The following is a 27,996-nucleotide window of genomic DNA, read 5'->3' as shown; positions in this document are numbered from 1 at the left end:
AATCAAAACACTCATCCCTTTTCTGTTCATGACGAAAAATTCACCGGTGTTATGCTCCCACGTGCTTTTCCTTTTTGTTAACTGAGTTCAGTTGAATAGCCACCCGATTCTTGGCCGATCCCCCATTGTGGGTATGTGCCATCTTTTGATAGGCTAACAACAACAACAACAACAATCGCGTGATAAGAAGAGGCAGCCTCTGACGAGCAGCTGCCGTCCACAGGGCCAGATTCTTTATTACGAGACCAAACATACAGAATGGATTCCGCCGGGCAGACAGGTGAACTTTCCTGAAGAGCCCCAAGCGTACAGGCTCATCGGTGGCCAAAAGATTCGTCGCGGGAAGCTCGGAAATGAGCCCACGGAAGAAGGCCAAGTCCAGGCTGTCCAGGCCTACCAAGGCCCACTTACCAACTGCCGTACAGCGTGAACCGAGTGAGTGTAGCATGCAGCAGATTCGACCGAGTTTCGCAATCCTGTAGGTTTACCATACAGAGGATTAATCTATTTCTTTTTACTTAACTCATGATTCTTGCGCTTGGAGTTGCTGAGGTGTTGGGCCAATTTAGGGCTTATTTTGGCCGCTTATTCAAAAAACCGTCGCGATTAGCCGGAGACAAATTTCATAGCCGTCCGAAGGCATTATTGCAAACGGACAGTTCTCAGCCTGAAATGTTAGGCCGTAGGAGTGCCGGGTCTCGCAGTCAGAGGTTTTTATTCAGCCCACTAGCCTCTCGACAGAGAAGAGCTAAAGTCGGCTTACAACCGTCGGTATAGTTGTCTCGGTCTCATTGAATCCTCGTGGTTTATACGGTCCGTAAAGGGCACTACATGCTGCCAGGCATTCCGAAATCTGCGAGGAATTTCGGCATGGATGGCGCCCATAACTGTGTTGCATTTCGCTTTCTCCCTCATGAGGACGACATCTCTGAGGCGCACTATAGACCATGCGGGGCTTTACGAAGGAATGCTACACGAAAGAAATATTGACGAAAGAGATTAACTCAGAGCCCGTTTCAAACTTCACCCAGAATAAGTCGCGAGCGCAACGGTTTATCTACGCTGGTGACTTCGCTGTGGAACGTGCAGGGCGCATATACTTCCTAAGCAGTACCATTAGTAATCATACAGCAAGAACTCCTTTTAAGTGACATCCACTGTGTAAGATGGAGTGCCAGACTGCGGCAGCGCTTCTTCTAGGTTAGCACGCAGAGAAAAGTATATTCGTGGCGATACACCATGGCAGATTTAGTAGGCAGCTGCTAGGTACTCCATCAGATAGCCTTGCATACATTCAACAAAACTGCAATATATTGACAATTTTTTCAGTTTGATCGACGAAATAAAGAGGGTGCTGCGTATAAGGCCAATCTTGTTCAGACTTTTTTGCGTGAAACACCGGCAGAATTCGCTAAATTAAAAAGCCTCAGCATTCAATTAAATCTAATTTGACTGCTTTCAAAGTCTATTTGCCCTATAGAATTAAAGAATACTGTTCCTTTTCGGGAGGAGTTCTTTGTTTACAGGCTTCTTTTCGCAGCCACCGGTGCGTGGAAAGAGGCCTCACCGAGTCCAGTTCTCCCGGACGCGGCAGCGGAGGCTTCGAAGAGTTCGGGGTCAGGGTTGGGGCACGGCTCAACTTCAGGACAGGCGCTTGTCCCAACATCGGCACCTGTGGCTGAACATCCCACGGCTGAGCAGAGTCCTAGAAAGACTCACGTGAGATCTACCTTCTTTTTTGCTCAAGTTCGTAATCATCTTCAGTCTGCACCGAGAGTTGACGAAGAATTTTATTACAACATAAAAGAATAGAACTTAGACAAGCTGAGACAAGAACGCTGACTCCTGACAACTTGTGCCTTAACCTGTCTTTGGGTTGTTTTTTATATTTTGCGTTGCAATATGTTGTCATGGATGACCATGTAGTCCTTACGTTTACCTTTGCTACCGGAAATGGGCATGGGTGCTTTTATTCAACAGACATCAAATCTTTTTTAGGCAACAACGCGGTGGCTACTCAGTGTGTGTAGAAAATGAATCGAACGTTGCAAAGGAATCCCAGTTAATTGTGGACGCGTTACTGTGACATTTCGCTTGCTGTGCTACTTAAAAAAATTTCACCCCGCGTGCGTAGCGGTATGCTAAAGGAATATTGTAAAAAAAAGTTTCTAATATTGATCTTTGAAAATGCAGAATAACTAATAACTACGAGAATCCGAAAGCTGCTCGTTCAGTTCATCATGAGCAATTTCCTGCTCCAAGAAACGAATCCAAAAAGTTTTCTCCACCTCCCGTTGAAAGTTTGAAGACCAATTGATGTTGATCTTTTCAACAGACGACTGCGTTTAAATAACGGAGGATTGTTGCACTTACGAAGCTTATTTATTTAAGCAACGAAAGAAAAAAAAGGATAATACAGGTACGCCCTATGCTGGCTGTTATCGAAAGTATTGAATGAACTTTATTTCCTCGCCATAGCGAGTGGAGATTGGCACTAAAGGTACCAATGACCTGACGAAAGGTCCAAGTCCCCTACAGCAAACAGTTTCGACAGCAGTGATAAAAGAAGGAAATACATATAAAAGGCAAAAGTACAGAATTTGCACAAGTACAAACATATTACACTTGTAATGCGCACTACACAGCCACAATGCACACATATCACAACTGCACTCTATATATTCATTTTGTGACGGGATGTATGTACATACAAACAAGCAGAAATGGAACAGAATGACATTGATCAAGAAAAGGAAACAACATCGGCTAGTAGCAATGCGGTTAACACTTTTTTGAAAGTACCCAATGGAGCGCTAAAGTCTAACAGTTCCTCAACCTTGGTTAATATTTCAGTTGACTGATATAAAAAACTTTGCTTCCCATAATTTGTTCTTTTTTTCGGCTTGTGTCGGATGTTTCGCCGCAGAAGGTGCCGAGATGTATCTGTATTGAATGTTTTAGAGAATAATTTGTTTGTGTACTCTAAGCAGAAGCTTCTTAAAATAAATTTTGTATGCGCGAAGAAGTGAATAACGCTGGAATAATAGAGCGGTTTCAAGATCTGCGTAACGACCATGGTAATTGCTATATATACGAAGAATGCGTTTTTGTAAAAGACTTAGCTTGTAGTTCGTTGTTGTTGGTTTTCCCCATACCAAGATCCCATAGCAGAGCTTTGAATAAAAAGGGGTATTGTATAACTGTTGTTTGAGCCAAAGAGGAATTAGGTGGTCTATTCTTTTAATAATACCTACGGATTTCGAAAGATCATTGCATAACCTGCTTATATGTGAACTCCACGACTAATGTTCATCAAGCCATACACCTAAGAATTTTTGTTACTTAACGCGTTTAATTTCCGTGTCATTAAAATATAAGTTAGTCACTATGCATGTTTTTGTTACGAGGCCTGAATAAAATGTATGTTGTTTTTGCTGTATTAAGATCGAGGCTGTTTTTGCTCAGCCATTCTGACAGACGATTTAGATAAGTATTTTCGCTGAAAGCAAGTTCGGAAATGTCACTGGATATGAAAAACACATTGCTATCATCGGCATACATTGCCATGTCTGGTGGGTCAGGTATTCGTACAATGTCATTTACGTATATAAGGAACAATAGTGGGCCCAGTTTTGAGCCCTGAGGTACACCTTTTGTTAAAGACAAAATTTAAGAAGAAATAGAGTTTACCTGCACAAATTGGCTTCGATTCGTTAAATAACTTCTTATTAAATCACCAGCAATGCCACATATCCCGTAGATTTGTAATTTTTGTAATAACACTTTATGATCAATTTACTCGAAAGCCTTTCTTAAGTCTAAAAAAAGTCCGAGTGTTAACGCGTTGTTTTTCAATGTTTGCAATTATTTTATCTTTAATACTAAGAAGTGCTTGATCGGCCGACTTATGTTTTTGAAAGCCGTATTGGCAGTCTGAGATCACATAGTGTTTAACCAAAAATGACCACAGCCTGTCAATTATCACTTTTTCAAAAATCTTTGAGAATTTATTTAGGACAGATATTGGTCGGTAATTTGAGATTAGATCCTTCGCGCCGCCTTTGTGGATTGGTGTCACTCGTGCAGTTTTTAAGGCCTCCGGAAAAATTCCTGAAGATGTTGACAAGTTAACAATGTAAGCTAGAACTTCACTTATCTCGTTTGAGACACACTTAATCGGCACCTGCCGAATTCCGTCAGGTCAGTGCGAGACACTACTTTTCAGTTTGTCTATTAAATTCCGTATCTCTACGCTATCTGCGGGCTGCATGAAAATAGTGCTAGTCACAGGTGTGATATCGATTGCATGAGCCACACTTTCATTACCTGCTCTTGAAGCACAAGATCCAGCTTGCAGGAAACTTTCGTTCTTGCTTGTTACTTGGCTTTTGTTCAGATACGTTGTTCGTGACCTGATACTTGGCTTTCTACTTGTCATTTTATTCGCAGCATCCCATATCAGTTTCGGCTCATTGCGTATGTCTGAGAAGAGCTGTTCATATTACTCTTTTTTTAGCTTTTTAACAACATTTTTTTAACAGTACATTCCTTTTACTTAAAGGCTGATTTGAAAGAGGGATCTCTGAGGTCTTGTTATTTACCGTTTCACTTTGTAGGGCCGTGGCGCTTTCTTTTTACGGTTCGTGAGCAGGCCCCCGCCTCGGAGGAGTAGAGTCCTTGCAAAGTCTGCTGATTTCTTCCAGTTGATTAACACCATATAGAGGAATGTAGATTGTCTCGCATTAGAAAAAAAAACAGCGTTGTATGCTCGCAACAAAATTGCTACAACTGCGGCTTTCTTATTACGAGAGAAGGCTAATACTAGGTGCTCCTTCGCGCAAGAAAACGCCAAGGACATTAGCAGGCCGTTAAGATTATCTATTCCAGGGGTTGTCAGCAGCTACAGCCTTTCGCTACAGCCTTGCGTGACTAGAAACACAAGTTCTGAGGGCCTGCTTGTCAAGAGCAGCAGCGTTATCAATTTTTTAAGTGATTGTTTGACCGACGCTTACTGCTTCAAAGAGATGCAACCGACTACTCTGATGCGAGAGAGTGTAGATAGGTGGCAGTGTAAGAATGGTATTGTATTTATTATCTCCGACAAAGCTTGAGTATTAAAATGTGAGTAAAGCACTATTAAGCATTGATATCAAGTTAAGTCGATCACTCCTGAAAGTATTTCTTCATATCCCCCTTCCACCTAGTCTCACCTCCACTCCTTTCATCACCGAGAAAAATTGGTTTGGTTTATGGGGGTTTAATGTCCCAAAGCGATTCGGGCTATGAGAAACGCCGTAGCGATGGTCTCCTGAAATTTCGACGACCTGACGTTCTTTAACGTGCACTGACATCGAACAGCACACGGGGCTCTAGAATTTCGCATTCATCGAAATTCGACCGCCGCGGCCGGGATCGAACCCGCGTCTTTCGGGCGGGCAGCCGAGCGCCGTAACCATTCAGCCACCGCGGTGGCTCTACCGAGAAAGAAAACAGCCAGCCTCGTCCTCCCTGTTTTCACGATTTCGCTTCACCGCGCATCTCAATTTCCTCTTTCGTGCTTTCGGTCACTTGTGGTGGCCCGTTCTCCAGAAGATCCGTTGTTGCCGTTGGCATCGTGATCGAAAAATAGCGAGCATGGCTCTGGCTTGTGGTCCCCAGATTGTAAACTAGGAGGCAGATGGGCCGCGTAAGTCACGTCATCTTGCGGCGTCAACACAACCTGACCACCGGATACTGAGCAAACTGCACACGATGGCAGGTCTGAGATAAGAGAATGATTGGTCGCTCCCGAATAGCAACCTGGACTACAAAAGGCCCACCGCTGGGAACAACTGCCATCGTAGAACAGTGGCGCGCCGCTTAACCACTGCACCACTTTGCCAGGAGGGGTATCAGGGCTCCCACGGATCTATGAATGTAAAGAAGAAAATGACCTTTTCATACATGGGAATTTACCCATTATGTTATCGCAACATTTGCCCCTATGGCGAAGCTTAAGTGTCCCCTCCAATATTTTTGTCTGTGCACTTCTCGTCCCGCTAAAGCCTGATTCGCCTCTCGCAACCCATATTACGCCAGCGGACGCCAAACCCTAGAGACCTTTAAGAAAGCTTATACCGATACCTCTACTCTTCAGCGCGTAGCACGAGCCGGAGTATCGCATCCGCAAATAGCTCTGACGCTCTGTACACGCCAGCTGTACACGCCGACCGAGTAGGGATCAACACTGGATGGACGATTGGGGCTCGAGGTAAGAGGCAAACGGTGTAGGTGACGGTACGGGCCAGTTCCCCTGCTGCGCACCACAACAGCGCGCACGCGAAACAGGAGACATGTCCCCATGCCATCTAGCAATCTGTGTGTCAAGTTCATCTGTGCTCCATACAAGCGATCGTTCCGGTGCAAAAAATCAGTATGTTTCCACAGATGCAAGGAGTTTCGTTGCAACATTTGCCATGTCCACGGCGCTTTTGTGCTTAAGGTCTAAACTATGGAATGGTTATCAAGGAGTACTTTCGGTTTTGACGTCGCTGGTTCGACTGGAGACACTGGAAACAAATGTTGCATTTTTATTCTACTTTTTCCAGCCATAACGTGCATGTTTTGTTAGTTCATAGAATATGCTGTGGCCGGATTTTCTTTGTATTCACGGGGTACTACACAAAATTTTTATTTTGTTAGGCTAGAACATATTAGGAGCGAAATAAGGAGGAGGCTGTGTTTTTTTTTTCTCGTCAGCTCCTTGTTTCGTGCGGGATTAATCAGTTGTAGCAATGAGCCAAACAGCTAAGACAAAAATCCAGTTTCTTATGGGTACTGTCTTTTATTTTGGGTGGTTTCTTAACATGCTTTCTAATTTATACGTTAAAAATGCCGATGTAAATTGAGTGCCTTTGGCTAATCATGATATAATGAAGGAGTCTTTTTCGTTGCAAAAAGTGAATTAGTTGAGTTCTATTCAACGCCCATCAATTGCCACAAAGATCCAAGGGCCGACGTTTACTATGAACAAAGCTGTAAGCGTCCTCCGTGTTCCCATAAACGAGCGAATGCAATCGTCATTCATCGTTTCTAGGTGAACTTAATTACATGATTTTGCTTTTAAGATTTTTGGTGTCTTCAAGTGCTTATCGGTACTTGAGATGAAAATAATAAATTCAGCAGCTGTGATGATTGCAGTTATGTCCAGGTAGTTAAATCTTATTGCCCAAAAAGATGCATGCAGATAGTGGGAGACAAAGAATCGCATTAATTTCAAACTCATGGGTTTCTTCAATGTGCACTCAGAGGCTTTTTGCATTTCTCTTGCATCAAAATCCAAATGGCACATTTATTGCAACCAGGTACAAACATGCTTGTCTCGCAGGCAGCACTCTTCAAGGGCACGACGACACCAGGATCGAACATCCTCAGGACCATCGTGCGGGGGCCGGCGAAATCCGAACACTCGAAAAAGGAACATAAAGGTAAACCTACTCGTATATACACAGACTGGAGGGCTACCAGAGATGTCATACACGGTTACTTTTCGTGCACCGGTGCGCCTCTTCCAACACCAATCCATGCTGCCACCTCTGTTTGGTTTACATTTGTCATGTTTGTTTACTATGACACTCTAAATTTTGCTTGCGTGATGTGCATAGGAAGTTACAATGCTGAACATAAAATAACTTATTCAAATACGCTGACTTTGGGCAGCCGCTCTTGATATTAAAAAGCCGCTTACATTATCTTGACATAATCATTAGTAATTTTGTTAATATATTCAGGCAAGATGTTGACCTTCAAGAAACGTGGTTTCAGAGAAGATTGCCGAACATGAAGTGAGTAAAATATCGCAGATAGGATGATTGTTTAACTCTGCGTTCAGTGAACAAAGCGAAAATAAGCACATCAGCATCATGTTCTCCTGGTTTCGCCAGCAGTTTTTTGGTCCCATATTCCAGATCCTGAAAGTGTCCGCAAAATCATAGGAGTTTTCGAGTGCCCAGCGTAAGCCGGTGCCCGTGCGGTACTAGAGCTGGTGCCCAAAAACATGCCCACGCACACTCCGAGTTCTCTTCGAAGGTCGTCAAGTGGAAACTTCCACTTTTTCTTCGAGCCCTCCTCGTCCTCCGCTAATCTTTTTGTGAGGAAGAAATAAAAATTATTGATTGATTGATTGATTGATTGATTATGTCAGGCACAGTGGCTCCGCCCATTGCTATGCAGGGTACGAAGAGAGTAATCCTACTTATTTAAAACGTTACAATGGCACGGATGAGACTAGTTTAACGTGGTAACTTTTAGTCCCAGGACATCGGGAATACGTATGAGTGCAGCTTGCTTGATGAATTTGAAGGTTGTGCACGTCGGAACATTTGCCATCATAACGAACTAATACAGTCCGGAAGAAAAGTCCCTGAACGACGTGTTTCTCAAACAAAACTGATATCTCTACTATTAGCTGGCGGTTGGAGACGAGATTGTGGACATTTTTAAAGAACGAAGTTTTGTTCTCTCATCTTCACAAGCCTGGTCTCCAACCGCCGGCTAACATTAGACCTATCGACTTTGTTTGAGGTACACGTGTTCCAGGTACTTTTGTATTCGACTGTACATTGTAAGATTGATCGGGGCGACACATGCCGAGAAACGCATAGCCGACAGTGTTTCTGCAACATTTCGCATATCCCCATCGGTAGGGGATTGAATTAATCAATTGCATGCTACTGCTACAGCGGAGCAGAGTGCTTAGGAGTTTCTCCATTTCGTTTCTTCTGTGCTTCCTTGAGGCTGCATACCTGAGTCTAAACACATATACATTAAGACCACATATCGTACGCCGGTTCACATTCTTATAGTATACATGAGAAGAGCACCATATGCCCTGCTGAGTGCACGATTTTTTGAAGCTCGGGTCAAACCTGCTCGAAAAACACGTACAGTACTCACGGATTGAAATAGGACATTCGGAGCGCTAGCCTTGCAGTGCCACGCAGGCATGTGGTAAGCCACAGGCCGGCTCATTGGCTACTGGAAGGAACAATTCTGCTTTGTAGATGTTCTCCCTCTCGCGCCATACCACAATGCACCACCTTGGTTCCATGAGCGTCTACGGGCGGCGCTCCATGAAGCGACGGCCACGCGCTCCGAATGTCCTATTTCAATCCGTGAGTACTGTACATCGAGAAATGATAAGCACAATGTAGAGCTCTGGTTGTCTTCTCCTTTCGGTGTTCGTCTTTTTTGAGCTGATATACCAGAGTATGAGTGCTTACGAACTAGACAAGTTCGACGTCCTTACAGCTGAATACAAAAGCGATTCGGCTGAGGGAATTCGTTAGAGTCATGAGTCTGAGGTGCTGTGTGCATAGCTCCACCAACGACAGCGACACCATTTTCCTTCTCAATGAACGCAGCGCCAAGTCCAGCCAAGAACAGCGCACCCAGTACACCACCGGAGGCACCCTCTGTCCGCCCAGCACCCACCCCGTCGTCAACCCTGAGGGCCTTCGAAGGGGTCGTATCGTTTTTTGGGCTTAGGTCAAAGGTACGCGTTAACGACAAATAGTTGGCGTAAAACATTCCGTGCGCGTTGGTAACTAGACTCAAATTTTATTTCCAGCCGCCGTTGTAAGGGCGAACATAGCGCAGTTTCAAATTCGTTGCTGTCTTCTATAGCAGGCAGGCCGATCGAGGCTCGTAGATCAGTTAGATAGTCCGGCCGGAAAGGTGGTGTATGATGAGCAGGTCGTCCGGCGCCGGCCAGCAAGACGCCCAGTTCATTCTATTCACCCCAATGTAGCCACAGTGGTTAAGACGCCATTATCTGCTCTAGCAGGTGACCAGTAGTTTCGTCCATTAGCAGAACGAGCTGCCACGGTGTCGTCTTTGCGGCACTCGTTGTCGAAGCAATCAATGACAGTGAGTAAAGGCAGAAATTACTAATTGCTGACTGCTGACCCGAAAGATGCGGGTTCGATGCCGGCTGCGGTAGTCGAATTTCGATGGAGGTGAAATTCCAGACGCCCGTGTACTGCACGATGTCAATGCACGTTAAGGAACCTCTGGCGGACGAAATTTCTGGAGCCTTTCACTACGGCGTCCCTCATAGCCTGCGTCGCTTTCCAATATATTAAACCGCAATACACCAAACCAAACTGAACAAGCTAGTTGGATCCATCGTGTTCTTTTTCTAGTTCTATAATTGAGGCCTAAGCGTTCCAAGTTGGCGCTTTTGCTCAACTAGCATGTTTCATCACGTCGGGTCGACAATTTAGTTGACCGTGAGGTGTCAGGAATGATAGGCCCTTTCACTTCACCACCTGTCCACCTGTCACCGTGGTCACAACTTTACAGCTGCCCCTGGCAATCCGGCTTGATTACATGTTCAAACTAAAGCCCCTTTGTAGCTCTATTTTAGCTTGCTTTAAATACTTTGCTATTCAATATCAACCTTAATATTGTCGCAACAGCGTGCTTCATACAGCTCGCAATATAGCCTTGGCACAAAAACATGCCTTGTTCTGCAATTTTTTTATGAGAAGTCTTTGACACACCCCAAAAAAATGGACGCGGGTAAGACCTCCAAAAAATCTGACCCTTAAAGGCTCAAAATTTTCTTTCTCGTTGAAAAAACTGCACTATGCTGATTATTATCAGGCACGTTCAGGTGTGTAAATTGGCAGAATTGTGAAGCATTTTACGTTTCTCTGAAGTTTGCGCCTTTTCACTTGCTTGAAAATGCTAGAGTTGCGAGGTTTATCGTAGTAAAGCCAAAAGTATTCCCGTCGATTCGCCGTGCGTGTCGTCATTCCTTTTGTTGCAGTGGGCATGTCTTGTAGGGAGCGTGCGGAGTAATTCATCTCTGGACAGCAACATATAACCTTCAATTTAAGCATTTCTTGCGACGGTTTTAAGAAAATCAGCTTCAGATGTTAATTGGTCATAAGAAATCATACTCATACCGCATCCGTCCGGTCTGAACAAAGTTTATTTAGTCGTCTAAATGTGGGCACGACAGAGCAATATAGTTTGTGAGGCCAAAAATGTACAAAATTCTTCTTTAGTGTGATGAAGGTGCGTCATCAAATTCTCACTCTCCTAGAGCTCCTGAGGGTGGCGCAGCGATCAGCTAATTCTCGCTTTACGCTTCCATTCAACAGCCGAATTTGAGTTGTGTGTTCTGCCTGCAGCAATTGTTTTAAAATTCCAAAAAAAAACAAAGAAACTCGGTGCGAACGGTGTCATGTGGCAAGAAGAACGCAAATATCTGAACAAATACGGCAGCTACGTTGTTCTCTGGTTAACACCGTTCGACTGGCTTCGTTTTTATCTACTATAAAAATTTGCAGTCTGCCTCTCCGTAGAGAGTCGCAGTAATCATGAAATGTTCCGCTGAGAAGGCGTAGATCATTATACGAACGTTGGTGAATTGTACAGCTTCTGCGCACGGCTACTGGCATGTTCCTCGGGAGCTGGACGTGCCATTCTGTATTCAGCTAGGTATTTTGTATTCAGCTAGGCAGCCACACTGACCCCTTGGCTGCCTTCGCGAATATCAGTCAGAACACATAGCTTGATGAACGGTGGTAATGGCCGAGTGGTCTTACGCGTAGACGCATCGTCTCTGTTCTTTCGTTTCCGACGATAGATGGCGCTGGTGAAAAAGCTTTTGCAAAAATTGTTTTCCCAACGAAATCAGCGCAAAAACATCAAGCAAAAGCCTCTCCGGAACTCCAGGGGCAAATAAAAAAAAACACTCCACCATATGCGCGAAACTTTCTGTGCCGGCGGCACTTCGAAACGCATGGAAGCTGCAGATTCGATGGGTGCGTTCGCACTATCGATGGCTACGCAGCATTTCGGTACAGTCCTTCTCCCCCCCCCCCCCCCCCACCCTGCCCGACATTACGGCAGACAAGGGACCGCAGCAAATCTATGAATGCCAAGCCGCGCACTGACCTTCTTTGCAATGCATGTCGCGCGTAATCCATTCCTTCCCAATGCGCCCCTCAAGAGGAGACCTAATGGTATCTTTGAGCCGGACATGTCTGGAAAATTCTGTAATTACGCTACACGCTTCCAAGTTTATGCGTGGTCTGATACAGAACTTTTTAAGCGTTTGCAACTACACGACTCACTTTCTAAGAAAAACAATTTTGGTACAACAGGTTTCACAATATGCCCAAAACAGCACTCTTGACAAAGGAAATTTCTGTAGTTGTAATAACCAAAATGGAAAATACGAAACATATGTATATACAATATAACAAGAAGCATGCTTATTAAATTCGCCAACACTTTAGGCAAATGTCTTCAAAATGAAACCTGGCGCAAGCAAACTTCTTACCTTTTGATGATATTTGCGAAAGAACTTGGAAGCAACCTCACGTGGCATTGCTGGCATTCAGGCCACACGTGTACTCAGGAGGAAGTGGGCGCGGTAATAGCTAAGGAGGAGGATACCACCTTTCGTGCAACGTTGTCCAACGGGTTTTTCTCGCAGGGAACTTCTCATGTTCCTACGCCGCAAGCGGAGCCTGCCGCCAAGGATGAAGATCTCTCAGTCTGCCTCCTTCCCGAGGAAGAAGTGAAAGAAGCCCAGGCCTTGTGGCAGACCACCTGCAAGCTTCGAGAAATGGTAACGAATATCTTCTAAAGCTTGGATTCAGCGGTGTCGTTCCAGCCCAGCTGGGGTTCAGTGGTGTGGTTTGCGTCTATCTGGGAATAAGTGGTGCTGTTCCAGTGTACCTGGGATTTGTTGGTATCATTTCTAGTCCTCCTTTGGTCATATGGGAGTGGACCTACTACCCAATCGAGCTGTCAGTCAGCTCATTTCAGCACATTAGTCGAAAGAACTCTGGAGCAATGCCTCATTGTAATCACGTAAAGCTTCGCACATGAATTTGTCTCTAAATAAATTACAAGGCAAAGAGAATTGAGGGCCATATATCAAAATGTGTACTCCCCCCCCTACCTCCACAATAAATATGTAAAGGCAGGCCCTCAAATCATCCCGTTCTCCCGAAGGATCAGCCAGCCGCTGTGGCCCCTTTCGATTGAGGCAAAATGCCATACGGTCTGTGTGCTGTGGCATCGTCTGGGCACGTTAACATAATTGTCTAAAATAATTCTGAGCTCTTTTTTATGGGGACAGCGCATAGCTCATGTAGCCAATATTAAAGTACCACTGTATTGCAAAAGGCTCATCACTACAGCTCGCGGTTAAACAGCGCTATGAAGGCAACAAATCGAACAAATTTTTCTTGAACGAATAAGAATGCAAAGAAGAGAGGTAGTCTTTAAATGAAGAGAATTCTCTCCTGTCAGTTCTGTGTTGTAGTAGATTAGCGCTAAGTTTACAGATGAGCAAACTGGTGGTCAGCTCCCCTATTTAAATGCGACTTCGTCGGGTCTTTTTTATTTTGCATTCAAAGTTAATCAAACAAGACTGGCATAAAAAATCTCCTTTTGGTTGACCACTTCAATGATTTTAATCGAAAATCATCGTTCAGAAACCTATGAGACGACCAGAGAGCGTAACGTAAAGGCTAGGCTCAGCGATCTTGAGGGAGCTGAATTCTGCCCTGCCGTCTAATTTGCTCGATAGTAGGCTCACAAAAGTCACACACACATACATTTTTTTGCGAGCGCACCACTTGTATAGGCGCCTACAAGAGTTTTTAAGGTACGAAGAAAACAATAATGTTCAAGTTCCTCTTGCCCAGACTGGTCGGTTTTGATTCAGTTGTACATTGCATAGGTAGGGCACGAAAGCGCATTACATGTCGTTCGTTTAGTTGCAGCACGTTCAGGCAAAAAAAAAAGCTTTTCCGAAGCATCTTTGATTAGGACTCTTATCTGGGCGCAACTGCGCTTGAGATCTCGACCTCCGTATTATGAGACGGTCTCCAGAGAGCCCTAAAAGCCCACAAAAAATTGTCACAGTCTTTACAGTCTTCCAAGACTGTAAAAGCAGCAATAGCGTCACATTGCTTTGAGTCTTCTCTCAAGAAATCGTGCCCGCATCAGTTGCAAGATAGCTTTCACAATTAGATGAGCCGACTTTCGGTGGCTGGGTTCCCCTGCTCTGTGTTGGTTGCTGTTTGCGAGACCCTCCTTCAAAAACTTTAGCACGGAACCCGAAGAAATACCGGAGAAGATCGTTTCAGGACACAGAAGCCGCTAGTGTTGCCTTATGTACAAAAGACCTCGCACAACTTGAGGAATGTGGCCAACAGGTATGGCGTGAGAGTCGTTTTTTCGGCTCCCAACAAGCCGGAGAAGTGCCCCCGAATCCGAACCTCTAGGTAGCTGGGTTGTCAGATAAAGCACGACACTCAGTTTATCGAGTGTTCAGTAAGAGTGGTCTACGCTGTCTCCTTGATTTGTGGGAAGTTTTATGTTGGTCAGACTGGCCACTGCATCAACTATCGTTTCGGGGACCTTGCCCGACATTTGTCAGATTTAAAAGATAACAACGCATATTTTGTGGCGCGCGTAATAAGCTACGACTGGTGTGAGGCGTTTTTTAATGAGACGAAGATTCTCGGCAAGAGCTTAGATAAGACTGCGCGTGTCAGCCGGGAGGCTTTCTACATAAAGCAATTTGGCTGTAGGTGCATCTGTACTCCTTTCTCTTTTTTTGCCTCCACTGAAATGCGACCACCGCGGCTGGGTTAGAACACGCGTATTTCGGGTTAGCAGCCGAGCACCATAACTACTGAGCCACCATGGCGTCTAGTTGGCACATTGTATACCTGCAACTTGTGGATGCTGATGTTTACGCTCCAAACGCCTAAAAGTGATTCCATAGTACTACCTTCTGTAACCGAGGAAGGTGCAGTATTTGTCAAGACTGAAGATAACAGGGGCTTTTCCTCTAATCCACGTATTGTTGTTAATCTAGCACCCATGATGTGTGAATTTCTGAGTTTCAAGATTCAAGTTACCTAGACGGCTGGCGGTGAGTTCCGGATCACACAGTACGCCACACAAGTAACTACATTAGGCTTTACTTATTACAAAAGCTGTATTTGTGCGAGGTACCAAGTTGATGACACATGTGTTGTCTATCCTCTCCGCAGATGGGACCCACGACCCAGACGTCCCCTCACGGCTGGCAGTTTTACCTGAAGGCACACGGCGCCTGGTTGGCGTTCATAGTCGGCGCAGGTCTATTTGTGGCGTTTATGTTGGCGCTGTCCATGTTCGCGCGTTACCGCAATGCCATTGTGACAGCGCAGAACATCTGCCGAACCGAGAACTGCGTGATCCACGAACGACTCCTGCGCCAAAACATTAACGGCAGCGTGGACCCGTGCCACGACTTCAGTGCTTACGCATGCTCGGCATGGAGCCCGTCCAAACAGTTTGTGAGCTACGCCGCGGCCACCACAAGTTACGCCGTTGAAACGTGGTTCAAGGCACGTGCATGAACGCGGTCTCTTATCTCTTTAAAACGCATATTCTTGCAAGTTGTAACGTTTTTGAGCGTCTCATAGGCTTTTTTATCACTTAGAGCGTGACCATTGGAAAGCTATTGTCGGCTTGATAGTCGACAAATTTCAATGAACGTTTCTGACAGCGAATAAAATGAACTGCTTTAAACTTCCGCATATTGAGACTCAAAAATTTTTCAGCAATGCCGCGGGCAAATCTTAAGCACCCTACTACACGAATCATTTCTCGCGCAATTCCATATCATGACCACTCCTGGAAGATTCTCACGGCTAAGGCTGTAAAGCTGGATCGCAGAGACTGTTCAATATATGTTTTTAAACAGCAGGTTATTCACACCACTTTTAAGTTGCTCTTTACTCCTTCTGACGAGCCTGACTACTGAAAAATAACAGGTTACCAATACGGAAATTTAGTGACTTACATGTATGTATCATTGCAACAAAAAAAAACAACTTCTCGGTCAGTGCTCGGGTTGTCCGCTCGATCCCCGTTTACGTTCTCTTTTATTTCCTTCTGGCGACTGTTTCTCGTCTGAGACTTCTCGTTCCTCGAGCCCCTCCCCCCCCCCCCCACCGCCCCTCCCCCCCCCCCCCGGGGTTTTGCTCCTCGTCGCCACTCCTGGAAACGGCACCGGGTGCCTGTCAAGTTCTTGGAAGGCCCAGCTGCAACATCAACTATCTTTACTTGCAAACAGGCGGGCCTCGCTGGCAATGGCTGCCAGAGGATTCAGTGTCTCTTTCAAGGTCGTCGCGCTCTCCTACATCCAACCTCTTCCTATTTCCGCTATCCTTCTGTCCGACTTCAGCTTTCCGACCCCCTTCCACTTAAAGCTGTTCTGTGAGTAGTTGCGACCGCGAGACTTGGTCCCTACAATCCAAACACACACACACAAGAACGCATATTCGCGGTGCGCTTTCCGTCCGCTGTCTGATGCGGTGAAGATCTACGCACAGTATGTGGTATTGGTCGCTGTTTTAAAAGTGAACTTTGGCTTAGCTGAGTACGGAGAGCGAAAAAATTCGTGTCTTGTATTTTGCAGAGCCTGAAAACGCACAAAGCGATGTAATCGGGGTTCAGTCTCTCTCAAATGCTCAAATAACCTCCTGGACGAGCGGTGCTAATTCTGGTAGACTGATATCTGGTGCGTATGAATGTAACGTGGCAGTCTCGAAGGAAATGGCAATAAAATTTCTTAATGCGACATCAAACATGCACCGTAGTCAATCCTTAACCTATAATGTTCGGGCATGCCCTTTGAAGGACAACATGTACTAGTAAAGTTAGCTAGCACCATGAAACAGATTGTCGCCATTTTCAGGGCTATGTCCAGTTAGCATCCGTTAAGAATATTTCATGCAAGCTGCAGGGTATCCACGCGGAACCCTAACCCTTTCTCCATTCGGTTTGTCACCGCTGCAGGGCTTCGAAACGCTCCTAAGCAAGGAATCCCGACTGAGAGTCACAGGCAGGAAGGCACTGCCCATGTACAGAGCCTGCATGGACGCAGAGCGCATGGGTTCCACTGATGACACCGGCATGGCGGACCTCAAGGCGTTCATGCGGGAGCGCCGCATCCCGTGGCCCGGAGAGCCCGATGCCAGAGCGAGTCCAATGGGCATCCTCCTGGACTTGGCCTTCAACTGGCAGACACATTTCTGGTTCCACTACAGGTGCTGTTTTCACAAATTGTGGCCTTGACAGCACGTGGCATTTGGAGTGGTGCGTGGCATATCAGGTCTAATGTCGCCAAGGTACACGTGGCAACGAGAGATGATGCAGGGAGGAAACGGGTAAATGTCGACCGCTGAGCGTTCTTTAAAGTGGGTTGCAAATAACACGAACGTTCATTGCGTAGAGTACTTTGATATGGGGCCGCTGCGTCCGGGATATCATACAGTGACCTGGGATCCAGCAGCTCAATGTCAAGTCTGCTAATCTGCCGCAGCTTATGTATCATTTAACTTGATGAATTGGTAAAAGTAAAGCTTACAGAAGACAGCATGAAACGCAAGAGGAGCCTTTTGTCATGTAAGGTTTTCACCAGAGAACGGAAGAATTGTGGAAAAAAAAGATGAACCACGAATCTTTGCCATTTCAGTCGCAAGGTTAGCTGTGACAAGCAACGTAGGACTCATTTGCAACTTTTGGGGGGTGGCGGTTTCGGCAAATAAAATTGCCTATGCAGAGAAACATCAATATTCGAAAATTTTTTCGTAATCCACGAGTTTTATCCCCTTCCGTGATTGAAAATTATAGAGAAATATGCAGTACAAATTCAAGAAAGGACATTTTTTAGTGCGCGGTGACAGAAAATTTTAAGCAAACCATGCTAGTGATGGTCCCGGCGCTGCCGCATTCGTGCCTTACCGACGATCAACAACCAACATTTTAATAAAATGGTACTTAGGGCTTGTTGGCACAGGAGCACCATAAGTGTGCTCTCCATTTCTCTGTTTTCTTGTGCTGCGCTGTGCATTCAACTGACACCATTTCAATGACACTATGAAGAGAAATTATATCTTCAGCTGGATCCCATGAAACACTTCTCTGACCAAAAGCAAATTGAAATGTTGAGATAAGTGAGGCAAACCAGTGAATAAGATTTAAGGGCCCTTTCCTCATCTTTCCCATTTTCTGCAATTGCTAGCAGTGATTACTTTGACATCTCTTAACGACAGAATTCACTGAATCCAAAGAAATTCAGGAGATATATAGAGGTCTTGATTTTTGTGTCCACAGGTGCCTTAAGTTCTGAAAGTATGAAACGCTCTCATTAAAATGTGCACGCTACGGTTTAACATATGCCTATGAGTAATGTGTAGAAAAAAAAACCTAATAATCTTATTGCATGCGAGTGCGCTTTATGAAGCTGTCAAATTCTTTCTCGCTGGCAGTTTTAGCCATTGGGAGGACTTTACGATGGTGTGAGCTGTGATTACTGGTTAACTACTAGAGATAACCGAAAGTGTTATAAACTTCAGAAATAAACGTACCAGCTTGCACGTCTGTGCCAATTTTGGTTTCAATTGCCGCGGGCCAAATTTAAAAACACTCATATGCTGCAGGTGCGGCAGAATCATAGCGGAAACCGGAACGCGCTCATGCTTCCCTCGGGACAAAAATGGTGTTCTGGTCCAAGTTCCAAGAGAGCCTGATAGCTGAGCGCGTCTACTACAACTACTACATGAGCTACTTCGAGGCCTTTGCTGGCGTTAACGAACCGAAGCCTACTGAAGAAGAAGTCGCGAAGACGGCGGCAATGGAATTGGATATCCTCGGGCGCTCAATGGAGGTGCTGATTCGGAAGAACAAGGCAGGTGATTTACAAAGAATTGTGAACGCACGAAAAGGAAAGCAAGCGGCCGAAAAAAGTACCCCGAACTCTTAATATTCTTATAGGCGGCTACGTCTCGTATGTTCTTGGTTTTGAGCAGAAAGAATATTTAAACACATATGCTGCGAAAACTATCGTGACATGAAAAGAGCAGAGAGCTATATAGGCTAATTGCCTAATGTCTTAAGCCCTTAAATATACGCATGTATGTAGTAATATGTCATGTAGTTGTATCTATGAAAAGTTTTTTCTGTAGCTGCTTGCTCAGGCCATCCAGTGCTGACACTTACCTAATGGTCATTTCTATTGTTTTGCGTGCAGGGTATGTGTACAATGTAGTCATTTAATACGTCGTGCAAAGGGCTATTTCTAAATATTTCTAATTATGGTTTCGTAAGTTTATTTCGATATCGGCAACGTCATACCACACTTGCAAAATGGAGAAATGTCACGCGACAGCAGTGCATCCTGACGCAAGCTCACAGCTGCAGACTCGAATCCCCTAAGAACAAATCTTTCCTTGCCCCGACGGGCCTTTGCGCAGACTCCGGCTGATTTCCCTCTGTCGGAGATCGAACGCCTGACGCTGAGTATCAACTCCCCCGAGTGGTTGTCCGAGATTGGCTCGCACGTGGCGTTGTGGCCCGATTTCGGTGCTGGCGACCACGTCCTGGTCGAGGACACAGCGCTTCTCACCACGGTCGACCAGGTCTTCGCCAAGTACAGCCGGCGCGAGGTGGCGCGGCACATCGCGTGGTTCTTCGTGCAGGTATTCAGTCACTTGATATGAGTCAACAGTGCTGCAAACTTTTCGGGTCTGCAGGCTTACGGGGAGTCAAAAGAGCTGATAGGAGGACACAGTCAAACTTGACGTCCACATGGCGACATATCTGTTTGGACATAATTTTGCAAGAGGTCTACACATCGTTTTGCCTACGGGATGGGGTATTTCTGTAAGTGAAAATGTAAAATAGTCACAACGACATTTATACCTCTAACATTTTTTCTGCAAGCAGAAAGGCGAAATACTCTCTTTGCAAGCTGCAAAGCCCTTTTGGTGACTTAGCCATTAAAAGCACGTAATCTTCTTCAACCACCGCACTCGTGTTCACAAGCCCTTCTAGACAATGGTGGTGGCCATTTTGCATCAATTGGGAATATGCCAAGGGCACACTAGTCGCACGCAGCGAAAATTGCACAGGTGATGGGCACATCATCGTATGAGATGCAAAACATCGCATGGTATGATTTCCTTACTGGTGTCCCTTTGTCGCATATGTCCGGTGACATTGTGACTTTTCTATGTGATGACGTAAATTCATTCTTGACGGGGACAATAAGATATCGGGTAAACTGGGGGTTTCAACAGCTAGTGATGTAAATAGATTGTTACACAGAAGAGTGCAGCCGCAGAACCGGTTTTGTGCCGGAGGTATTCGCCCCACTTGGAAACATCGAATTGCTAAAGAACAAGTTCGGCGAATTCGATCGCGGCATCAGCAATCGGCCTTCTGTGCCACAGAGATTGAGGCATCCTACGGCGTGCTGATCAGGTTGCTGTTCCTGGAAGCACTCTTCACGACAAAGGTTAGCGTCATGATATTGTATCTTAAGCCAGAGATGCTTAAAACCAGCAACCGTAATCAGCTTTGTATTGTGTAGTAACCTGAGATTATTTTTGCAGACCGATGCTCACTTATACAGGGCGGTAGGCTGGAGTTTAGTGTTAAGAGAAAGAACCGGAAACGATCCGTAATCTCACTGGCTATATGAATCAGATATGCAAATGACTCTGATAATAGTGAGGGCTAATTTAAGTGACCAGTCTGTCACCTGCCAAGCTGTAATGTGCTTTACACAATAAAGAACCTGCAAAAAGGAGTGTGTTTCAAATTCCGCGCTTCCATTAAGGGGAGACGCGGGTATTAAAATGAACACTTTTATTATTAATGATATCGTAATGAAATTAGATGTGCATATGTGTGTTTTATTCTTGTTTTTAAAACATAATTAGTTTTAGTATACCTCAAACACTTTGTAATTCTTCTAAAAGCCATCTATGCATGAGTGCTTAAAACACAGCGCTGACGAACATTCGTAGCGCGCACTACTGTAAAAATTTTGGCACATCTTAACTGATATGCCCTGTATTAAAATGGCAGCGCAGTATATCACCACATATTATGATTTTCGATTCAAGCATGTTGAACACAAAATCTGTTTTCCATGCAAGCATCGATACTTCAAGCATGGGTATAAACCATATCCGGCTTTTTTTTCTTTTTCTGAAAACTTACCTTGGCACTTATAGTATTTTCCATCATTCATCCTGGATGCTAACATAAAGAGATTTTATTGGGCAGGAACTAAAGGCTTGGTTGGTCTTCGTCATTTTCCTGAATAAAAGCTGTCATACTATGGCACTGTCAACCGAGGAAGAGTGCAGCTCTTGCACCTCTTAAACTGACAGGAAACCAGCATTTGTTCTTGCATATGAGCCGTTTTTCATTTTTCTCATACATTAGCTGCGCGTTAAGCGGTACCGTATACATTATGGAATGTGAGCGAAGTAGTTTTATAGGAGGGAGAAGGTATTCAAGGCTATATTCTGTATTTTTTGGAACGCTCAGTAGTTGACGGGAGGAAAACTGAATGCAGCATACTTACTGTGCGTTTACTGGATTTTGGGTTGGTTCAGGAGGAATAGTTCTGAATATTTTTATAAATGTATATATTTTCAAAGGCCCGCACGATTGTGGACCGCACTCTGGAGGACATCACAGAATCAGCGAGGCAAAGGTTCGCCACAGTCGCCTCGGGTAGCAATTCGTCGAGTTCCAACGCTTCCGCCGCCGCCAAGAGCAAGCTGGACAAGCTTCGCGTCTCTCTGTGGCCTCCCGACTCGCTGCTGAAGTGGCGTGCCCTCAGCGAGATGTACAGCAGCTTCGCTCCCGCCCAGGACAGGCTTGCCCGCTACTGGGTACACGGCCACGAGCGCCTGAGGTAGCTCTCAGAGCAACCGCAATACGCTCAAGCGCTGGCGCAGCGAGCGAACTTCCTCATGCCATTGATCCGCTACGACTACCTCCGCAACGTTGTGTCCGTGTCCATGGCGACGCTGCAAAGGCCACTGTTCTACCTCTACGGAACGCCCGCCATGACACACGGTGGCCTGGGATTCACATTCGCCAAGGAGCTGGTCAAGGCCGTGGACAGCACGGGGCTCATGGTGAGCGGTGCAGTGCACAGGGTTTGCATATCGGCGGATGTATACGACCAAAATGTCTGCATAATGAGCTTATAATAAATGTATCCCATGATAAGTGATTATTACTGTCAAAAAACATGGCGTTCTGGGTTGAAACGCTTGTAAGTGGAGAGGCGCACCAGAAGATTTGATGCTAGAGTGACACATTATACAGTATACAATTAGAAAATAGTATAGGCAGATAGCTAAGCGCAAAGAATAATGTACCATTTATAACGTAGTTATGACCCCCTGAAAGTAAAACACACTAGTCCACGCTTTGCGCTTCCTTTTCTCGAAAAACATAGGTTCCTCCCTTTCCTGCCAAACAGTCTTTCAATACCGTCAATGGAGGCCTGGTCGATATGTCACTCTCCATACCAATAGTTTGGCTACTAGCTCTGTTATCATTTGTACAAAAGAACACTCCTGTCTCAACATATCGGACTGCAGGCATTTTCACTGATCCTGAGTAATTTCACGAAGTCGGTAAATAAACTGCCCTGCTAGTTCGTTATGCCTGGACTATTAAAATCCGCTCGAAAGCAGAAAAAGTTCCCTCGCCAGAAAGGTCTCATACCTTCTTTGGAACGCCATATTTTTGGAGCTTCGAGGTAACATTGCAGAAATCGAACTCATCCTAAGGCACGTCTGTAAGTCTGTAATCATCTTGCAGGGACGTTCTTTTTACGCATTATCGACTTAAACTTTCCACTGTCGGGAACGAAGCACGCACCTGACTTCTCAGAGGCATGCCTGCTGTAGCCACTTTGTCAAGATGAATGTTGATGAAGTGACATCAAGGCGGCACAGCGCTTCCGACTTGCGCTCCTCGCCCTCTGTGATTGCAGGTGGATCCGTCCGGCCGCATCGACGATTCGTGAGTGCCGGCCGAGTGGCGCGAGCACACAGCGCAGAGGGCTCGCTGCCTTCCTTCCGGCGACGACATCTTCCCGGAGGTGCCCGCACTGCGCATCGCCCACGATGCGTTCCTGCGGCGCCGCCGTCGAGAGGCGGGTGGCACGCGCGTCTCCCCGCTCTGGTCCGACGAACAGGCACGCCCTACTTTTGCCGCTTTCAATGCGATATCCGCCAATTCAGGACTTTCACAAGAGTTTGAAGTACCACCATCGGTTCATTCCGCCGTTAGTGAAACCTCTCGACCTTACTTGATGGTGATCTGGAAATGAAATTTAAGGCCTTTGAAATCAGGGATTCTTATGGACATGTGTCAGCAACTGGGCGCTTTGAAAATTGTGCCCTTTGTAGTCATATCAGGGTGGGCCCGGTCCCTGTAGCACCTGATGCCCTAAAGGGGAGGCTGGGAGGAAGTGGAAGAGACTTTGTGGGGCATGACATACTCATAGTGTGCAGTTCATTTGTTTGGGAAGCAAGCAGAACCTCATCTGGGGATGGAAGAGTGTCAGGGGAAATTGTCTGTGGCATGATAAGACGCGAAGCTTAAAATATGCAGCAAATTGCTGTCCTTAGAACACGCAAGCGGGCAGAACGGCATTTGCGAAGTTTAGCCTGTCTCCTCGGTGCCATCTACGTAGCAAGTTGTGCATACGGAGTCGGGACAAAAGTCGTTCGCAGTCACGAGCCAGCAGCCCTCTGCACGGACGGATGCATGGCGACCATGAAATTATTCGTGAACAAAGCCAAGGACTTGCTGAATCTAACCGGCGGCGTTGTGCCTGTCAAAACTATGTGCCGCAAGGCGGAAGAAGGACGAACTTAGCTAACTGATGAACGGAGTGCGGCGGCTGCTGAAAGAAGGAGAGCGGATAGAACGATAGTTGGTAGACACACCGCTGTGTGCCTCTGACGAACAGTGAGGCGCAATAAATCGTATGCGTAGTGGTCCGTTCCGTTGTTACAGGCCGAATATAGAGATGTGTGGAACCAAACTTCTAATGATGCTGGAGGATGCGAGGTGAAGTTGTTCAGCGTCACTGCTTTTCCTTTGGTGAATGTGGCAGAGATCATTTTCTCCACTCGCTTTCACGCCTTCCCATCTCCGTTAGAGTGTCGACTAGAGTGAGCCACATTCTGCTCATTTTCGCCACTCATAACCTAAAGCAACCAAGTTTGATCTGTCCGCATATAGTTACACATTTTCGGCGCCTTTGCTTTCTTGCTATGGCAGACGATAGAATGCATCTTGGATGAGTTCTGCCAATCGACTCGCCGCCATTGCTATTAACGGCGTTTCGTTGATGACCACGTAGAGCGCGGAATATATCCCGGCCACGTCAACCGCACTTCGATGGAAGCAAATTCCTAAAGGCTGCCATGCTCTGTGCAGTGCAAGTTCGCTTTATTACTTCTGCGTGATAGAAATTAATCCGGAGGCCCCCACGCCAGCATTTTAATCTCACTTACCTTTTAATTGCTTCCTTTATTGCTTTCCTCATGGCATATGATTGAGGTGCCTTGAATTTAAGTGTATAATTTTAAAAACTGCAAGTTTGAGCTTTAATTGACAACACTATTTATCGCTTAGATTATTCATCTATATAAAGACTTGGTGAAACCAAGTGTGGATGTTACTTTTCGTGTTGAGACGAATGATCTCTCATATGCGAAAGCATTATTGCCAGAAACAACCCAAGCTGCCCGCAAACAGCAGACCGCCAAATATCAGAACACCATTGTCCTTAATTGAAGGCGGTTAGCCTGTCACATTTCAAATCAAATCAATTTAATCAAACATCCTGAGATGCTTAGGGGCACGGACAAAAAGCCAAAGGTGGCTTGACGAGGCCCGTGCCCCTTACAAGGCATACAGTGGAATACGCGGAATGTTTAAAATACAGGCAGTGAAATCAGCAGAAAACAAAGAAAACGCATTGAATTAGCCAGAAGTGTTATACAGGTATTTATATTTATCTTAAAGCCCACTGTGTTATAAACGCTTCAACTGTCTTTTGCAGGACGGCCGAATTTTCAGGTCAGAATTTCGAACTGTGTGGGCAACTGCCAGAACCCAGTAAGAATCGCTCAGATAATACAATCGGCATAATGAGAACCACTCATGCGAAAAGCGTGTTGCTCTCCCGTCTGTGTCACTGAAAGCACCGTTATAACTTGAGCATATTTAAAGGCACGCTTTGAGGTTTTTTTGATAAGAAACAGGTTTTAGTGATCAGGCACAATTTGAAACTCATCCTGAAGAAAGTAAAGACTCAGTAGCTGGCTTACTTTCAGTGTGCAATTTAAATATAACTTGACCTACTTTAATATAAAGGGCACTGACATTTGAAAGCACATTTCGTTTTTTTGCATTTAGGCTTCTTCGACAGGCAGCTGCCATTGTAGATATTCGATCCTCAGGAATATATTACTAATTTTTTTTATGAGGAATTTAATGCTCTCTATGGCTATTTCATTCTCGGTGAACACTTTAGCCGCACTGTCAGCGAATGGGTAGTAGAAGGTGTGAAAGAGCGAAGAGAGAGAAAGAGGCGCCACAGTACTAACCTGAAGAATAATTTGGCTATCTTGGGTTATTAAACGTGTGCCGATATTGCACAATATACGGCTATCTTTTGAAGTCGACTTGGATCAAAACATGACTTCCCCAAATAAGACATAGTCCCGACTTTCTTGCTCGGGATAAGAGCGCACAACACATTCAAACACTACTACAGGTTCTCGCCAACACTTGCTGCGTGACATTGATGACAACGTGACGATTTCAATCAACTTTATAATCACTGGTCGAAAATGGATGCCGGTTGGATCTAGCCGCAGATATCCGCGTCCCTTCTTTGACGAGTTTCCTTTGTCACACGCAGGTGTTCTTCATCACGGCGTGCTTCAGCATGTGCGGCCGCAGGGGCTCTGCCGACAGTCTGGGAGGAGACTGCAACAAGGCGGTCAGCAACCTATCGCCTTTCGCTCGGGCCTTCCATTGTCCCAGTGGCTCACCCATGAACCCGGAGAGGAGGTGCACCTACTTTGAATGACCCGCACCCCCTCACACCGAGAGCAATGCTTGACATCTTGCTGCGCTTAAGTTATCCGTTTTCTTTGTGAAACCTGTGTGCACATCTAAGTAGGACTTCTTTACAATTGACAGCGCGAAGCCACTACCTTCGCTTGTTCTCAGCTGTTTCCCGATATTGCTGATGTAACCCATAGCTAGTGCCCTGCTCTATTTTAACGGTTGCTACTCTACACATTTGCATCTAGGCGTTGTTCTGCTCATTGTGGAATAGCACAGAGAACTTGTAAAGCGTTTGTGAGAAAACGCTACTGTGCTGTGATTGTGATGATGATCACCATAGCGATGTTTAGTGAATGTCGCTGCTCAGGACCTTTTTTCTGTGAGTTCCCAACCGAGCTTCTGGTTTTCTGCCTTCAGTTCGCCTGTTACAGAACTATTGTGTTCCACACTTTTCTCTTTGTTGTCCACGCTGTGTTTGTGTTGTGGTGGATCAGAGGTGATAATGTTTTATTAGGTAGCGCAGTCTTGGACAAAAGTATGCGGGAGTCAGATTCGAGGTTTAAAAATTTTATTTCAGCCAGATTAGGCAAAATCATTTGAATGAAAATTTAAATTTATGCGGATACATGCGCACTCTATCCAATGGAAACAATACATTCTAACTGGATATCGAGACGGAGCAGAAATCTTCTTTGATGAATCCGAATCCTGCAAACTTTTGTCCATGACTGTGCATGAACAAGGTGCTAGTGTTCATACCTTGATATGTTCAGTATAACTCTGCACAACAGAGTATGATCTCATGTCAATTGAGAGGCGAGAGAAAATGTCAACCATTATCACGTTGGTTAATTGTTACGTGAGAAGGCGATCGGACATGTTTGTCTTCTAATACGAGCCTTCATTCATTTGGCGCTCATTATCATGCGACATGATTCTGTATGTATGCTTTTAAGTCTTATTAGGCCAATTCAGCTATGTTCAACCCTCCGCCAATCTGTGACGGTGTGCATACTGCAATTTACTAGTATTTCTTCGCAGTGATTTTATGCTTATTGATATTTTGACCTCCAAGTCGAGCACAATCGTTACTCTGGGCTTATAACTATGTCACTGTAGTCCATAAATGCTGTGTACTGTTTTTAAGCATTCGCCACTTTGTGTATTCGTCGTATTTTGACCTCAAATTTTTTTTCTGAAACTGTTGTCTTTAGTTCGATTTTCCTTTCACAGAAATAATTTTCAATAAATCATTATATGAAAAGTCAGTCACGTAAATCTTAACGTCCCATACCTTCTCCATGCCATACCATGACGTCCACCTGAGGTCCTTTCTTGGGTGACGGGACCGCAATTCAGCAATTTTCTACTTTTTTGCTTATCAACCTTTTCTGTTAAACTGCCGAGACTCGCTCCCTTGGCGAGTGTAATTGACGTCTGCTCGAATTCTCGCTTTCGAAGCTCGCTGGCTTCAAGTGAGCACCGGTTTTCACCCCCCCCCCCCCAAAAGAAAAAAAGTTGTTCTACAGGCCCATATCGTTTGTGTGAGTGCCACATCAAGCATATTCTGGGACTCTAGTGGATTCTGCTCAACAGTTGTTTCTGAAAGATGCATTAATGGGATTGACTTTCAACTTCCTTGTTTTCCTTGGCTCAATCTGCTTTCGACTGCACACTCTTGGATGCCACAAATTCACCTGCTTGGTTTCTGAAGAGAATGTAATCTGAGGGGATTCCTGAAACGCTGTCGGCTAGGAATTGAGCAGGTGGCTCTCCGGCGGCCGCACCCCGCCTCTTTCATTATTGCTTGGCATGTTTTTTTGACTCGCCATGACATTGAGTGCCCACAACTGTACCCACCATCGACCCCACACTCTAGCGACGGGCTCTTTTCAGGGAGCCAAAGCTCGACGCAATAGAGGATATATGTCAAGACAATCATGAAAAGGTTAATTTCGGGATAAATGCCGGGCATCACAGCACAGAAATGTTCTGTATATTATTTTCGTCGTCTTC

At 45.3% G+C, this 27,996-nt stretch overlaps 1 protein-coding gene and 1 long non-coding RNA gene across 3 annotated transcripts; both read left to right on the top strand.

Annotated features, from left to right (window-relative positions):
* The first annotated feature begins 353 nt into the window (after positions 1 to 353).
* LOC144108496 (uncharacterized) lies at positions 354 to 17,145 on the top strand. The gene is made up of 7 exons (XM_077641716.1): positions 354 to 435; positions 1,481 to 1,719; positions 7,367 to 7,466; positions 9,402 to 9,532; positions 12,491 to 12,625; positions 15,072 to 15,410; positions 16,867 to 17,145. The coding sequence occupies exons 1-7, from the start codon at positions 354 to 356 to the stop codon at positions 17,143 to 17,145; spliced, it is 1,305 nt and encodes a 434-aa protein (XP_077497842.1).
* A 2,187-nt stretch (positions 17,146 to 19,332) lies between these two features.
* Positions 19,333 to 22,947, top strand: LOC144107778 (uncharacterized). 2 transcript variants are annotated; one of them, XR_013309379.1, is made up of 3 exons: positions 19,333 to 19,550; positions 21,525 to 22,010; positions 22,880 to 22,947. It is a non-coding gene; the product is annotated as an uncharacterized LOC144107778 (long non-coding RNA). The 2 variants fall into 2 exon arrangements; XR_013309378.1 differs by lacking the exon at positions 19,333 to 19,550 and adding an exon at positions 20,315 to 20,368.
* The last annotated feature ends 5,049 nt before the right edge of the window (positions 22,948 to 27,996 follow it).

The sequence above is a fragment of the Amblyomma americanum genome, chromosome 10 (genome assembly GCF_052857255.1).
Source record: "Amblyomma americanum isolate KBUSLIRL-KWMA chromosome 10, ASM5285725v1, whole genome shotgun sequence".
Classification (NCBI taxonomy): Eukaryota; Metazoa; Arthropoda; class Arachnida; order Ixodida; family Ixodidae; genus Amblyomma; species Amblyomma americanum.
This window is presented reverse-complemented; position numbering and strand designations above follow the sequence as displayed.

Coding starts and splice junctions, on each gene's coding strand:
- LOC144108496 (XM_077641716.1), top strand. CDS start 354: ATGAGCCCACGGAAGAAGGCCAAGTCCAGGCTGTCCAGGCCTACCAAG. Junction 436..1,480: donor TGCCGTACAGCGTGAACCGA/GTGAGTGTAGCA, acceptor TTTGCCCTATAG/AATTAAAGAATACTGTTCCT. Junction 12,626..15,071: donor CCTGCAAGCTTCGAGAAATG/GTAACGAATATC, acceptor TCCTCTCCGCAG/ATGGGACCCACGACCCAGAC.